This window comes from Dama dama, chromosome 15, assembly GCF_033118175.1.
Source record: "Dama dama isolate Ldn47 chromosome 15, ASM3311817v1, whole genome shotgun sequence".
NCBI classification, from domain to species: Eukaryota; Metazoa; Chordata; class Mammalia; order Artiodactyla; family Cervidae; genus Dama; species Dama dama.
Genome location: NC_083695.1, coordinates 18520471 through 18535666, shown reverse-complemented (window position 1 = coordinate 18535666; position 15196 = coordinate 18520471). Strand labels below are relative to the sequence as shown.

General features: G+C 42.3%; 1 protein-coding gene across 5 annotated transcripts in view; it reads left to right on the top strand.

Moving 5' to 3' along the window:
• The window catches only part of FAM13C (family with sequence similarity 13 member C), a 135973-nt gene that overhangs the window by 79887 nt on the left and 40890 nt on the right, over positions 1 to 15196 (top strand). For all 5 annotated transcript variants that reach the window (XM_061161573.1, XM_061161572.1, XM_061161571.1 and 2 more), the window contains one exon: positions 3471 to 3528. In XM_061161573.1, the coding sequence (XP_061017556.1) occupies positions 3471 to 3528 (58 nt within the window). The remainder of the gene's footprint in view (positions 1 to 3470; positions 3529 to 15196) is intronic.

Genomic DNA, 15196 nt, shown 5'->3' with positions numbered 1-15196 from the left:
CAATCCCTCTCTCCCCACCCCCACCCCTGATAACTACAAGTCTTTACTCTATGTCTATGATGTTTTTTCTGTTTTGTAGATGTGTTCATTTCTCTCATATTTTAAATTCCACATAAAGAGTTATCATATTGTATTTGTCTTTTTGACTTACTTTGCCAGTCTCTAGGTCCATCCACGTTGCTGCAAATGACATTGTTTCTTTCTTTTTATTTACTCTTTTAAAAGAGTAATCTTCCTGTTAGACTTTTCTTGATATCTTTTTTTCTTGCATCCTCTTTTTTCTTCACTGTTTAAATTGCTGTCTTCGCTGGCTTCTTATCTCCTTCGTGATGCATCTGTATTTTCTTCACGGTTCTTCCTTCTGTGCCCTAGCTGCCAGATACCTGCCCAGTGGCCCTGAATAAGTATGACTCAGCTTTTATCTCTTTCAGCTTATTTACTCATGAAGCTTCAATTATTATTTTTAATTATGCCATTTCATTATTATCATTTATAATTCTGTTGTGTTTTTTTACGTTTGATTAAATAGTTCATGTGTTACCTTTAATACACCTACCAGTTGCTATAAATGTTTTTTCTGAACCGTCCTTCACATCCTGAGTTATTCCGTGATGTACCTGATACACTTGACAGATGAGGAAACTGAGAGTGAGAGGTTAATGTCTTGCCCATGAGTACCCACATCAAGTTTTAAGTGGTAGATCTGGAAGTCATTCTCAGGCCTGGATCTTTCTGTTTCTTTCTCACTTCATCCATCCAAAATGCATGTACTGAGTGTGTGCCATGTGCCAGGCAGTGTGCTAGGCTCTGACCACACCCTGAAAAACTGACGGGCAGTCTGGGGCCACCATGCATCACTGTTGCCACAGCCCTCACTCTCCAGAACACTGTCAAGGGCCCTGTGCTGGGTGAGCCCTGCTCAGGTGCTTTCACTTCCCTCTTTCATCCTTGCTTCAAGCTTCAGATATCTAAATAAAAATTCACGAATTGCCCTTCTTTATGCAAGCTACCCCCTCTCCCCTCCAAAATGACCTGCTTTTCTATCTCATTACCCCATCTCTTTCATTCAGCACTTTCAATATACCTCTTGGTATATTGAAAAGACCTCTTGGTGGTGTTCTCCTTGACAATGCTTCTTTCATCTGTCTCTACCTCCCCATCTCCTCTCTTCACCATTCTAATATCAGCTCCCATGTCCTCATTTCTTGATTTATGAAAGCCTCGAAGCTGGGTTCTGATTAGTTTTATTCTCTGCTTCACAATTCACTAGACTCTAAGCTTCCTAAAGGCCTAGAGGGCTGCTCATTGATTCTCATTTCCAGAACACTGTCCAAGTCACACAAGAGACATTCAGATGACTACTAAAGCATCTTTGATGTTTAGATCACAGTTCTCAAACTTGATCTGGGGTTTATCTGGAGATGACAAGTAGTTTTCTTGGAAGGTTATGAGAATGTATTACATGTAGCTGTTGTCTGCATCTCAATAATATATAGTATATATTTTAAACCAACTCTTATTTCTGCTTTCTTCCATTAGTGTTTGCTCCCATGTAATTTTTTTTCCCATCTGCTGGCATCAGAGCAGAAATTTATGGTTAAGAACTGATAAATACTCCTTCCATTAGAGAACACAACTCTTCCAACTTTTTCTGATGCTACCATAACTCCATAGAAACACAATTTGAGAACCACTTTAGGTTACAAAGAGGTTATGAGCCATTCAGAATTTTAGATGTTCTTGGATAGGCCAGCTTCATGCCTGTCCCCAAGAGGGTTTCTCCCATTTTGCAGGAAAAAGCTACTGTGTATTTTCTGAAGCCTTGGAGTCACTGTTTGTGTCTCAGGGAACTGACAGGCAGAGGATTGGTGTGCCAGCGCTTTCTTCCTCACTTTCTTGTCTCACCTGGTCCATCTCTCCATGATTCATGGTTGGGACCCTTAATCTTGTCCCATTCCCAGGAGGGATATTTGTGCAGACATAGTCGACATCAGTGTGACCATCAAATTCTGTTTTACCATCTCCTCCTTTTTCTCATTAGAAGTAAATTATTAGCACAGTTAGCAATACTCATGGAGTGAAAGAAATTTTTGTTCTTAAGAATAATTTGAAGATCACGTTAGACTTGTGGCATTTCTAAATGTGCATCATTACTTTTAGAAATCCTTCATCTAGATGACCATTCAGAGGATATATATGCTTTCTTCAGAACTCAAACCAAAGCAGAATAGTAATTGTAAATAATTCTGTCCCAAAATAAATCTTTTTGTAAATGACTTAACACTGACTACAGCTTTTATTCCTTAAGATAGCAGGCCTTTTAATAAGGATAATAACTATAATTTAATGTATTTATTATATAATAGCATGCAAACTGATGCAGAAAATCTTGAATGTTATGTAATAGATGCCATTGGACCATAACTCTTGATGAATCATGTTTTGGAGCCAAGCATCTGCCAGTAGTGGAGTTTTGTTTTTTGTTGTTTCTTTTTAAACTTAAAAAAATTTATTTGGAGTAGATTTGCCTTAAAGTCTTTTTTATTCATTTGGAAACTGAGGTGCAAAACCTGGCTTTACTGTGTTACACAGCAATTGCTATAGCATTTATTTTGTTGGGTAAGTTATAGAGCGGAATTTCCAAAAGCTGTCTTCAATGAACAAATGGTATCTTTCTGTAACAACTGTATCAGATCACATTTGATCATAAAAATACTGCATCTGCACTGGGTTTAGAGGACTCAGCAGTGTATAAAATGGACAGAGTCACTGATTTCTTGGAGCTTACATTTTAATGTGGAATTGCAAATAAGCAGCATAACTTTAGGTAGTGAGAAGTGCTATGAGGAAAATCTAAAAGCAGTGTGTTAAAGACTGAAGGAGAGGGATAATTTGGTTAAAGAGATCAGGAGGGACTCGTTGGGAGGTGACACTGGCGCTGAGCTGATGATCCATGCTAGGCAGAGTCAGCTTTGTGAAAATCTAGGGGGAAGCAAGTATGAAGGTTTGAATAAGGAATCAGCACTGTGTGTTCAAGAAACAAAAGGCCAGAGAGGCTGGAGGTTAGGGGACGAGGTGAGCGTGGCAGGAGGTGGGACAGAATGACTGGCTGAGTTCAAACATTGTAATGTGTTACAGGCAGGAGGAGAAAGGGATGACAGAGGATGAGATGGCTGGATGGCATCACCGACTCCATGGGCATGAGTTTGAGTAAACTCCGGGAGTTGGTGATGGACAGGGAGGCCTGGCGTGCTGCGATTCATGGGGTGGCAAAGAGTCGGACACGACTGAGTGACCGAACTGAACTGAACTGGATGTGTTACAGACCATTATAAGGAGTCTGGATTTTGTTCTTCAGGCAGTGGGACACCACTGAGGGTTTTTAACAGGGATGTGGCCAAATCTGCAACAAATGTGCATTGTTGAAAGGTTTCTTTTAAATGGCAGTACTTTTTCTTTGTATCTTACAGAATAGAACAAAGGGCTGCCGTTTGGCCAAAGGAAGAAACTCAGCAGGACTTCCATGAGGTAGGTGCACTCATTGTGGTTTTTATGAATGTGAATTAGCCAATCATGAAATGTATTATTCTTTTTCCTAGTACTAGAAATTTCCTGCTTAAACCTTTAAATATTCTTGCTCTTAAGTAAACTTATTTTCCTTACAGTGCTTTGTGTACTGGGCCAAAGCCAAGTCCAGCAGTCATTTCATTACACTTCTTTCAACTTTGCTTCAGGATTGTACTACAGCTGTGAGAGTTAACATTTATAAAATTTTCTCTTAATTTTATTTTATCTTCCCCTCCTGCTTTTTCTAATCCCTTTTTCAGTCTCAAATATGATCTTGCTTACTGTTTTTTCCTCGATGCATGATACAGCTTGGTGTTGCAAAATGGTCTTCTAATAAACTTTGAGACATTGAGGCCATATTTTCCAATTCAAGTGATTTCCCACTGAACTGGACATCACAATGTTAATGTTTGTTCTAGATTTTCTTTGAAATATGTAATTTAATTCTCCCATTGGAAATCACTATAATATAATTAAGGTCCCTTTTTTTTATGAATGCCTTTGCTTTAGTCATTGATTTGGAATACTCTAATTTCTCCTGTCTCATTGTATAATTAAGGAACTGTGGGTGTTATATGTGATTAGGATCATTTCAAAAAAGAATGTAGAGATTTGATGTTCATAAGCCAGGAAGAGAAATGATGGGCTTTAGGCAAATTGTTTGTTTGTCATTTTGTGCCATCTCTCCTCTGTCTCCAAAAAAAAAAAGACAATTGAACTTAGGTGATTATATTTTTCTTTAAACTGTTGAACCTGGCATAAATGAATAACTAAAGGCAAACTGGGTTCCTAATTAAACCCAGTTAAATAAATTACTGAAGCTGTGGGCAGTGTCCTAAAGATAACACAGCTCCGTGCTTGTTATTCTTTTGTGCATAGTGACAGGTTTCAGATGCCACAATCTCACTTGTGGTAAGAAGGGTGAAAAAAAAGTTTGAGAGAGAAGAGGCAAGAGCTTGAATCAATGAACACAGCTGTTTGCCCCACTGGGAACTAAGCAAAATGCTAGTTGTAAAGAAGCACCTATTTGTCTTGACATAAGTGAATAGAAAGATGAAGTGATTGTTAAGAGTCAACTTGTGATAGATTTCAAGTTTATGGGAGAAACTCTGATTTGTGAGCTGGAGCCCCATGAGAGTGCTAAGATTACTTGAGCAGTGCTCAGATCACAATTGCACAAAGCTCTGTATGAAAATCTGCTTTTCTGTATTCCTTCACTGTATTGTATTTGCACATTACATGAGATGTGCCAGTTCACTGCCCTGAGAGTACACGGGTACAAGAGCGCTGAATGAAGACAGGCCTCTGAAAGAGCAGTCAGTGCCATGTTGTAAATGTGGGCTCTTGCATGAGAAAACTGGTGCCGCTGATCCAGACTTGATAACAGTGTGTGCTCAGGTGGAATTGTTCCAATAAGGGAGTAAATCATATGTGCAGATCGTGTTGTAATTATGATTTAGGGGCTGAAGGAAACCCGAGGAACACACACTGAGGAAACTTGAACAGAAGCAGCTCATGGTCCAAAGCCTCGCCAGGAGAACTGACTCATTCAAACTCACTGATGGAGACACCCTATAGAGTGAGAGTGTGTTAAACCTGGTCTCCCCAGCTTTTCCTAATCTTAGGGACCGCCAAACTCTCTTAGGGAAGAACCCCATAACAATATTTCTTTTGGCAACATAGTCTTATGGAATGCAGGTGGGAGATACGACTTTAGCATTTTTAATGCAAATAGAAAATACATATAGAAAAGTGTACATATTGTAAGTGTATAGCTGGATGAATACTCACAAAGTGTGTAACCAGTGTCAAGAAACAGAACATTGTTAGCATCTCAGGCACCCTTATTTAATTCTTTCCAATCACTCTTCCCCTAGAACAATAGCTGTTCTTTGGACTTAAGTAGATTTGTTTTGTCTTTTGTTTGTTTGTTTGTTTTCTGTTTTTGAACTGTATATAAATGGACTGTATGTATTCTTTTGTGTCTGGTTACATTTACTCAGTAGTATGTGTGAGATTCATATATGTTTGGTATGTAGTTTTAACTTTGATTCTCCTTGCTGTAACCCATTGTATGGTTGTTTCTAGTTTTTGACTCATGATCAGTTGCTACTAGTTGTAATTTTTTAAAAGAACTATCTTTCAGTCTCTTTGTGCATTTGATATTTTATAGGAGTATTCCTTCTATCTCTGAGTGGAAGTGTAAGGAAGAATGTTTTGTTGTATTAACTATCTTCATTGCTCTTTGCCCCTTTTGTTTAGATACTGCCCCCTCCAAAACATAGCCTTCTAGTTCTTTAAAAGAACTCACTAGTTCCATATCTGCTCTCTTCCATTCTAACTTGTAAGTCTAAAGAAACAAAAAATCAAGTTTCTTTCCTTTTTATTTATTTATTTATTTTTCCATTTATTTTTATTAGTTGGAGGCTAATTACTTTACAATATTGTAGTGGTTTTTGCCATACATTGACATGAATCAGCCATGGATTTACATGTGTTTCCCATCCCGAATCCCCCTCCCACCTCCATCCCCATCCCATCCCTCTGGGTCTTTTCTTTTCTTAAGTCTTTCTTGAATTTGTTACAGTACTGATTCTGTTTTATGTTTTGGTTTTTTGGCCACAAGGCATATGGGATCTTAGTTCCCCAACCAGGGATCGAACCTGTACCCGCTTGCATTGAAAGGCAAAGTCTTAACCAGTGGACAACCAGGGAAATCCCCTAAAATGAGTTTCTTGAGCTTTGTAAGAAGCATAGTCCACAAATATTTTCCAGATGTTTTTGTGGACCCTAATGTTGTAATTATTGGTTATAACAATTTTAAGGTGTTACTGTATTTTCTACAAAGTTCACATCTGGTATTTCATAACTACTTCATAAGCTTCTTAATTCCACTTGCTCAGATGAGGCTCTGCTGTATTTGATTCCAGAGCTAGTGGCTGACCCGAGCTCTCCTCTGTACAGTAAGGTAATAATACATGATGTCAAATAGCTACCTATGAACATCCATCTGTGTGTGTATTCCTGATAGCTTCCCAGTGAACTGATAAACTCACTTTTCATTTTCACTGGGATGAGTATACATTTAATTCCTGCCAGCCTCACTTTTCTTCTGCCAGTCTCAAGCTCCCAGTTTTTGACAATGGGTCTCTCAATAGGATTTGCCTCTCCACTCCATGAGCTTTGGTGTCTCTGGAACTATACTATAGAAGTTAGTTTCTGGAAAACTGATCGTGTCCATTCTGGCATTGACCTGAGCTTTCCGACTCTGCCTCTATACAACATCTGGAGATTTTATTTGTTGGGGTCCCCTGGATCCTGGTTGGAAATTATCTGTCTCTATAATACATAAGAAGGTTTTATTTGTTGTGGTGTCCTGTATCTTGACTGGAAAATATTTTCGAATTGAGATCTGTTAAAGTCTAATTCACCATAATCCTTGGATTTATTTATCCTTGTCCGTATAATCATTAAGCAGTCAATAGTTCAAAAAGTTGCTTGAAGGATAAAATGAGAGAAATTACTGTTTTCCCTCTCCACATCCTAGTAGTTCCCATTACTGGCTTCAGTTTCAATTAAGAAAAAAATAACAATATATGAAGAAAACTAATGGATCTCCCCTTCCCTGAGAAAAGTTAACCCTATTGGGTCTTCATATTACTTTTCTAACTCCCAAACTGCATACCATAAATCATCACGTCAGCTTCTTTTCATTTTTCATTTGTGAAATTGAGGCAGGTTTTGAATTAGGTTAACTCTAGGAGTGCTTTCGGTTTTAACACTCACTGTTTCTGCTTTTTTCCCCTCCTAGTGCTTATAGGATTTAGTCATAGTTTCCCATGAGGCAAATTGTGCCCCTTTTTGAGTGTATATACACATGTCCATGTGTGGGGCTCCATGTGAAGGGTTTGATTGTCTTTTTATTACCATCCATAGTTTAGCATATAGATACATTCTGGCATCAAGCCTTGCTAGAGATCTAGATGGTACTTACTGTTTTGTTTGAGATGTGGTTCTCCCTCAAAACTGTTTTAATTTTGAGAAAATGGTCTAGCAAGAGGCTTCTTTAGGCCCTCAGTTGGCTGAATGGCATTTTTTTCTGTAGGAATAGGCAGCTCTGTTTTTCTATTGAAATACAAACCCAGTCTACAGGGTTAGGGCTTTAGATAAGAATTAACTGGTAGTTTTTCTTCTTCTAGTACGTGGGTTTTTTTTCCTTGTGACTGAAAGTCAATTCAAGCTGGCTTTCATAAACAACAGGATTTTATTGATTCACACACCTAAAACTTTACGGTCAGGATAGATTCCACTCTTGGCTAGATCCAGGGATTAAGGGCTTGTCATGTAGACAGCATCTCTTTCCATTTCAACTCTACTTTCCTATATTGACTTTATCTTTAGATTGACGCCTCCCTGGGGATATGTTATTATTACAGTTAGTAATCCCAGTGTATATTAGTTTTCTATTACTGTGTAACAAATTACCAGAAGCTTAGCAGCTTCTCTCTTTTATTAGCTCACAGTTGTGCAGATAATAAACTTGGATAGACTCCATTAGACTCTGCTCAAGCTCTCACAAAACTGAAATCATGGCACTGGCAATGATAGATTCTTTTCTGGAGGTTCTGGAGATGAGTCTATATTCACGCTCATTCAGGTCATTGCCTTAATTTACTTCCTTGAGGTTGTAGGACTGTAGACCCCATTTCCTTGCTGGTCAGCATCTGGGAGTAGCTCTCAGCTTCTAGAGGCTGCCTGTGTTCCTTCTCACCTTGGCCTCTACATCTTTGAGCCAGCAGCACCAAATCCTTCTGTGCTCCAAATCTCTGATGTTATATTCTACCAGCTAAAAAAAAAACCCTCTACTTTTAAAAGGCTCACCCTGATTGGATCAGGCCCACTGAAGCAATCTCTGTATCCTAGGTCACCTGAGTTAGGACTTTAATTATATCAGCAAAATCTCTTCAACGTAGCATCTAAATTAGTGTTTGATTGCATAACCAGGGTACAGGAGTCTTGGGGACCATCTTTAAAATTCTGCTTATAAGAAATGGAAATAGAATCCTTTCTACTATGTAAAGTCTCATACTTGAGTCTCATTTATCTGACTTGGGACCTGTAGCCCATTCTTGAACCAATCACTGTGATCTTGGGATGGTTATTGATTTCTAATATTCATTGAGTTTTAGTAATTTCTAAGGGGTTAAGGTAGTCTCAGAAAAGAATTAAGTGCCCATGGGCCAAAATGATTGGATGATTTTCCCATGGACAGAGAAGGAGCAAATGGTATATCTGGGGTTAAAAGCCTCAGTGGTCCTGGTACTGTGCATGCCTCATACTGAATTTAGTTTTTAAGCCAAATATTTTTCAGAGCTTAAAGAAGACTGGAACTTAAGTAGCCACAGAGAAGTAACCATATGGTCTACAACATGGACTAGAGTTGTGGACTCCAGCCCAAGGGATATATAATTGATGTTCTGGAAAAAAAAAATGACTTGTTAGGGCAGCTGTCTATCTTAATGCCTGTGCCTTTGTGCTAGAAATTACAAAGAGAAACTACTAAAGTCCAGTCCATGAGTTGTTCATTTCTTATTCTCTAGAAAAGCTCAGAATTTTGAATTGAAATGTGAGTTAATAAAACTGTATTGGTCTCTCCTAAACATCTTGTTTTTATTGTTTACTTAATAAAGTGAACATAATGAGGTTTCACAAAGAAGTGAAACTCAGTACAGGACTCCCTCTTCCTCAGCTGAAATCAGATCATCTGGCTGGAAAAAGAATTGGTTTGTGTTATCGTGTGTGGTGGCAAGATTGTCCTTGTTTTACAAAGATGTGCTTCTATTATCAGAATAGGACCTGGATCCTCTTCTCAACAGAGGACTGCTTGGAGTGGATGGCTTCTTCTATACTGAATCTCCACTGGGTAGTGTAGGACAGTGAGGGAACAGAAATATTGTTCTGGGGACAGTTAGAGCCAGCATTTAGAGTGGGTCAGGTCCCAAGGGAATAGGGCAGTGTTTCTCAAAGTCTGGACCTTGGACCTCCCGCATCTAAGCACCCCTGCTCCAGACCACAGAATCTGAGTCTGTCACTGCCTGGGAGAATGCATCTTTAACAAACTCTCCAGTGATTCGTGAGCATTTTAAAATTTCTGAACCAAGGCAGCAAGGAGGCTTGAAATGGAGTACTCGGAAGGGCCTCCCAAGCGCTGTGTAAAGGGTCTGGGCAAACAAAGACAGTCTACAGCGGCAGTTTCGCTAATGGTTGGCTCCTGTTTTGCTCACTGTGCAGGCTTCAGCAGTGAGCAATGGCAGAATGCTCCCAGCCCTTCTGGAGCTGGGAAGAGGCAGTAAACAGTAGAGAAATAAATACAATTCCATATTATAGTGAGTGTTGGGAGGGAAAAAAGCAAGGTGCTAAAAGAGAAATTGGAGGCCTCTGTTTGGATAAAGGTAATCAGAACTGGCTTAAGATTTGATGGGAATTTGGGAAGGAATTACAGCTGAAGTAGGCCTGGGGAAGTAGGAGCAGGGAGCAAATAGAAAGGAAATGTGGTGTGTGTGTGTGTGTGTGTGTGTGTGTGTGTGTGTGTGTGTGTGTGTGTGTGTGTGTGTGTGTGTGGAGGGAGCATACACAGAAAACCTGGAAGCTCAGGGAACGAGTGCTCAGTAGAATGGAGATGTTCAGGGGCCCCATTGTGACATCAATTTTGAGCAGATTTCCAATTTGATCTTGCTATAGACAATCTATGTAGAGTTCTTGGATAGATAAAGGGATGGGCGAGGGTCACTAAACCTCTTCATGGAAGTTAAAAGTAAGCTACCCTTTTTCTGCAACTGGTGAGTTGTTGACAAAAGCATCCTAAAATAGTGTTTCACCATCCAGCCTGTGTGGGTGTTCCCCATTCCAACCCAACTAAAGTGAGACCTGGTAATTGTAGAGGAAAGAAAATGAGTATTTTCTAAAACAAGTCACATATTTTCCATTGTGTAAAAGAGAAAAATTAGCTTGTAGAAAACCACACCTAGGCTTCACAGACATCTCTCTGGTTTCTTTGGTGACCAAATGGGAGAACTGGGAAGCAGAGGTAGTCATGGTTCTTTAGAGGATCCATCAGCCTTTGTTCAATTTTCCTGGAGATCCTAGTGACCCATTCAGCAAGACTTTGGATGTAAACCTAGAAAAGTCCTGGCAGACTGGCCTTGAGGGATGGGCTGGGGACAGCCTGATAGAGAAGCCCCGGAGCAGAAGAAGGACAAGATGGAGGTAGCACTCAGCCTGACGGGGTTGACTGCCTGTCATTCTCCTCTAGGGCTAAAGCTTGTTCCTGCATAAAAGGTCACCGAGTCAGGCTGAAGTGGAGAGTGAAACAGTGGCTTACTCACTCTGTCCCCAGGCCTGGCCTGTGGTTTCTCCCCCTACCCCCCCATCACCATAACTATGACAGTAATAACTGGCATCATTGTTTCATTTGTCCATTTGTGTGTTAGACGTCTCGACACTAGACTGGGGCCCCATGAGGAAGGGACTGACGTCGGCCTCAGGCTCGGGAGCCCAGCGCAGCTCTTTGTACATTGAGAGCTGCCAGAGCCCGGGCGCTGCGCGTGTGCCGGTGCAGCTGTGGTGGTGTGACCTCGCGTATGCAGTGGGAGCTTCTCAGAGGCGGCTCTGTCGGGCTCAGCCCTGATGGAATTGCGTGCCTCCTTATGTGACAGTGGCACAGATGGTTCACGGGTAAAGCCTTTCCTGTCTGGATTCTCTGGTCATCGGGGGCTGTCCATGCCGGGCATCTCAGTCCCCACACTCTTCCTGTGCTGAGAAACAGGCACAGTAGCAGGCAGTCCTCAGGTTAGGGGTCGTTGTGGGGTAGGGACGGGGCATAGCTGATGACTGTTGGCATGCAGTTTCTTGCAGTCCGCCCCCTGGTCCTCAGTTCCAGCAGTTCACGTTTTCCCTTCTCCTTGGATGTCTTCTTGTCCCACGAGACCTTCATCTTCTCTCTCCTATTCCATTGGGCACTCTCTTCTTCCCTGTCCCATTAAACTTCCTCCTGTCTGGTGTCTGAGAGAGGAACAAACCAGCTGTGCAAATAGATCTCCTCTGATGCTCAGCATCTCTGTTGGGCCTCAGTACTAGTGAGGGAGACGGAGGGCAGGGAAGATGGTTGGGAACCACCCATGACTGCTTCCAGCTGTAACTGGGTCTCAGCATTACTCACTTTCTGGGAGACTGGAGAGGCCTCTGAATGTGACCTGACAAACCTCTCTGCAGTGAGATTCTTCACTCTTTGTTTGTGTTGTGTGAATAAATACTTGGTTTGGTTCCACAAACACCGTCCAAGCACACACACTGCCAGCTTCTGTGCCTCAGCCTCAGTACATGAGCATGATGTTTTTCTGTCCTGGAAAGTTGGAAGGGAACTTACAAGTCACCTGGTCTCAAGTACTTCCTGGGCAGAATCACAGAGTGAGGCCTGGGAGGTGGAGTGATGAGTCAGGACCCAGAGCTTCAGTGGGGTCTGGCCCCCCACCACCAGTGCTCTGTCCAGTGGCCTCTGGGGTTTGGAGACACACATATCGTAACCACAGTGGCCAGGGCGTGAGTATTTGCTGTGTGCTGGCACTGTGCAAAACTCACTCTGTGCCTTCCTCATTTCATTCTTGAAGCAGGTGCCATTGTCATTGTCATCCCTGCTTCTTATTATGCATGAGGAAATTAAAGCTTAGAATAGCCAAGATTCTTGTCCAAAGTCAGCCCCACAGTATGTAGCAGACAGAGCCCCTGGTTCTGTGTGAAGGCCGTGTCCTCATCTGCTTTGTAGAATCTGTAAGAACACATAGAGTTGACGAGAGGTGGCTGGTCCCACATCCTCCCGCTAAATGTAGAGAAGGACTGTTTCTCTTTTTGTTTTTTAAAACCATGGTAAAATAGACAATGTAAAATTTCACAACTTAGCCATTTTAAAGTATACAATTCAGTGGCATTAAGTACATTCGTGTTTTGGGGCAGCCATCACCACCATCCATCTCCAGAACTTGATTTATCTTCCCAGTCTTCATCTCCACACCCATTAAACACAAACCTCCTTTCCTTCCCCACCAGCCCCATGGCAGCCACCATTCTGCTTTCCAGCTCTGTGGATTTTACTGCCTAGAATGTGTGTCCTTTTTGACTGGCTCATTTCATTCAGTATAATGTTCTCAAGGTTCATTCATCTTGTGGCGTGTGTTAAAACTGTCTTCCTCTTTAAAGCTAAATACTATTTCATTGTATGTATTATATATATATCACATTTCATTTATCAGTTCATCTGCTGATGGGCACCTTGGGTTGTTTCCACCTTGTATTAATCTGCTAAAACTCTATTAGGGCTACAATTAAAAAAAAAAGATGCCACAGACTCAGTGGCCAAAACATTTGTCACAGTTCTGGATGTGGGAGGTCCAAGGTGAATGTGTCAGCAAAATTGGTTTCTCCTGAAGCCTCCTCCATGGCTTGCAGACAGCTGCCTTCTCTCTGTGTCCTCACATGGCCTTTTGTCTATGACCATGCATCCCTGGGTCTCTCTCTCTCTATTGTTCTAAGGGCACTGGTCAGCCTCACCCTTATGACCTTATTTTACCTCAATTGCCTCTTGAAGGCCTCATCTCCAAAGGTAGTTATGTTGGAGGTTAGGGCTTCAGTATATGAATTTGGGGGAGACAGTTCAGTCCACAATATATTTCTTGGTTATTGTGAATAATGTTGCTATGAATGTGGATGTACAAATAGCTGTTAAGAGTCACTGCTTTCAATATTTTGGGGATGTGTACCCAGCAGTGGGCTGACTGGCTCACACAGTGTTTCTGTTTGTAGAAGTGCCTGTTTTTAGGGGTACCTCTTTGTGGAACCCCTGTTCTGTTTGCTGTTGCAGACAGAGGGTATAGCTGGTGGTGGTGATAGTAATAGTGTTAGTTGCTCAGTCGTGTCCAACTCTTTGCGACCCCATAGACTGTGGGCCGCCAGGCTCCTCTGTCCATGGGATTATCCAGGTAAGAATACTGGAGTGGATTGCCATTCCCTTCTCCAGAGGATCTTCCCGACCCAGGGATTGAACCTGGGTCCCCTGCCCTGCAGGCAGATTCTCTACCGTCTGAGCTACAGGGAAGATAAGATTTCTTAATTTTCAGAGTAGTTTTGCTCCTTATGAGAGGTCACTCCAGTTTCCAAGGTCCTTCAGTAGAAAGCTAGCCTGGAATCATGCATTTTTGCCTCCCAAATGCTTGATTACTGAAACTTTCCAGAAACCTGGTACCCTTGCTCCTTCTGTACCTCCTATTAATAACCTTGAGCCCTTGCTTCCACATGTAACTGCTGGGAAAACACCCCAGGGAGGAAGAAGAAGCTGTAAAAAATGGGCTGGCATCAGACAGATGCTTCATCTCAGCTGTGGGCCCTTGGCCGTCAGCCCCTGGGTATGGGGGAGGTTTGTACCAGGTCTTACTCCATCTCTGAGCTGAGCAGAGGAGAGGTCCTGAGCCTGTTTGAAAGAGGTTCTGCCACTTTCAAACTGGCCAAAAGACTAGGGATTTAAGACATTCCTCCATGAGAAGCTTTTGAAAAAGCATTTATTTCTTTGGGTGCACTGGGTCTTAGTTGCTGCATAAGGGATCTTCCATCTTCTTTGTGGCAGGTTGAGATGTTTAGTTGTGGCATGCGGGATCTAGCTCCCAGACCAGGTATTGAAACTGGGCCCCCTGCATTGGGAACGAGGAGTCTCAGCCACTGGACCACCAGGGAAGTCCCTCAGTGAGCAGCTTTTTAAAACACAGTTGTGGGTTCGTATTTACTCACATCAACAGAAGGATGAGAGCATGTGTGCAGAAAGGGGTTGGGGTGTGAGGAGGTGTGGAGGGTTGGCATTTATGTGGGGTAAGGAATCAGGGTGTCTGGGGATGAGGGGTGGGAACAGGATATGTGAGTGGGAATTGAGGATGAGGGTGTATGTAGGGGTGTATATAAAGTAGGGTGTTGGTGTGGGGGGAATGGGGATAAAAGGATTGGGGGAGGAGGGATGAGCATGTGTGTGGGTGGAGGTGGGTATTTGGTTGTAAACTATGTGTGGAGTAGAGTGTGAAGGTAGAGACTTGGGCATGAGGGTGTGGAGGAGGGGGGTGAAGGTGTGTATAGGGTAGGGAGCTGGAGTATGTGTATAATAGAGTGCAGGGGTATATATAGGACCGGAGTGTGTGTCTGGAGTAGGAAGTGGCAGTTGATTATGAGGGTGTGTGGGGACTAAGTTATATGGAGACAGGGTGTAAGTAGGAGCATGTGTGTGTGTGTGTGTGTGTGTGTGTGTTGGGTCATAATGGGGGAGGACCTGTGGCTCTACTTCAGGTAGCACCCCCTGCCCCCCACTGTCCTTTGCCGGAAACCTGGTGGGTGGAAGGCCCTGGTCGGTGGAGGAGCTCTGAGGCCGTTACAGGGAAGAGGGCCGGGCCAGGGACTCGGCGTGACTCACTTTCACCTGCTGGGGTCCGAGTTTGCCGAGCATCTGCATCATGGCAGGATACATGCGTCAGTCTGTATGACTTTGCTCTTATTAAAACACAGGAAGAATTTAAAATGAGAAATGAAGCTGGGGATGGGG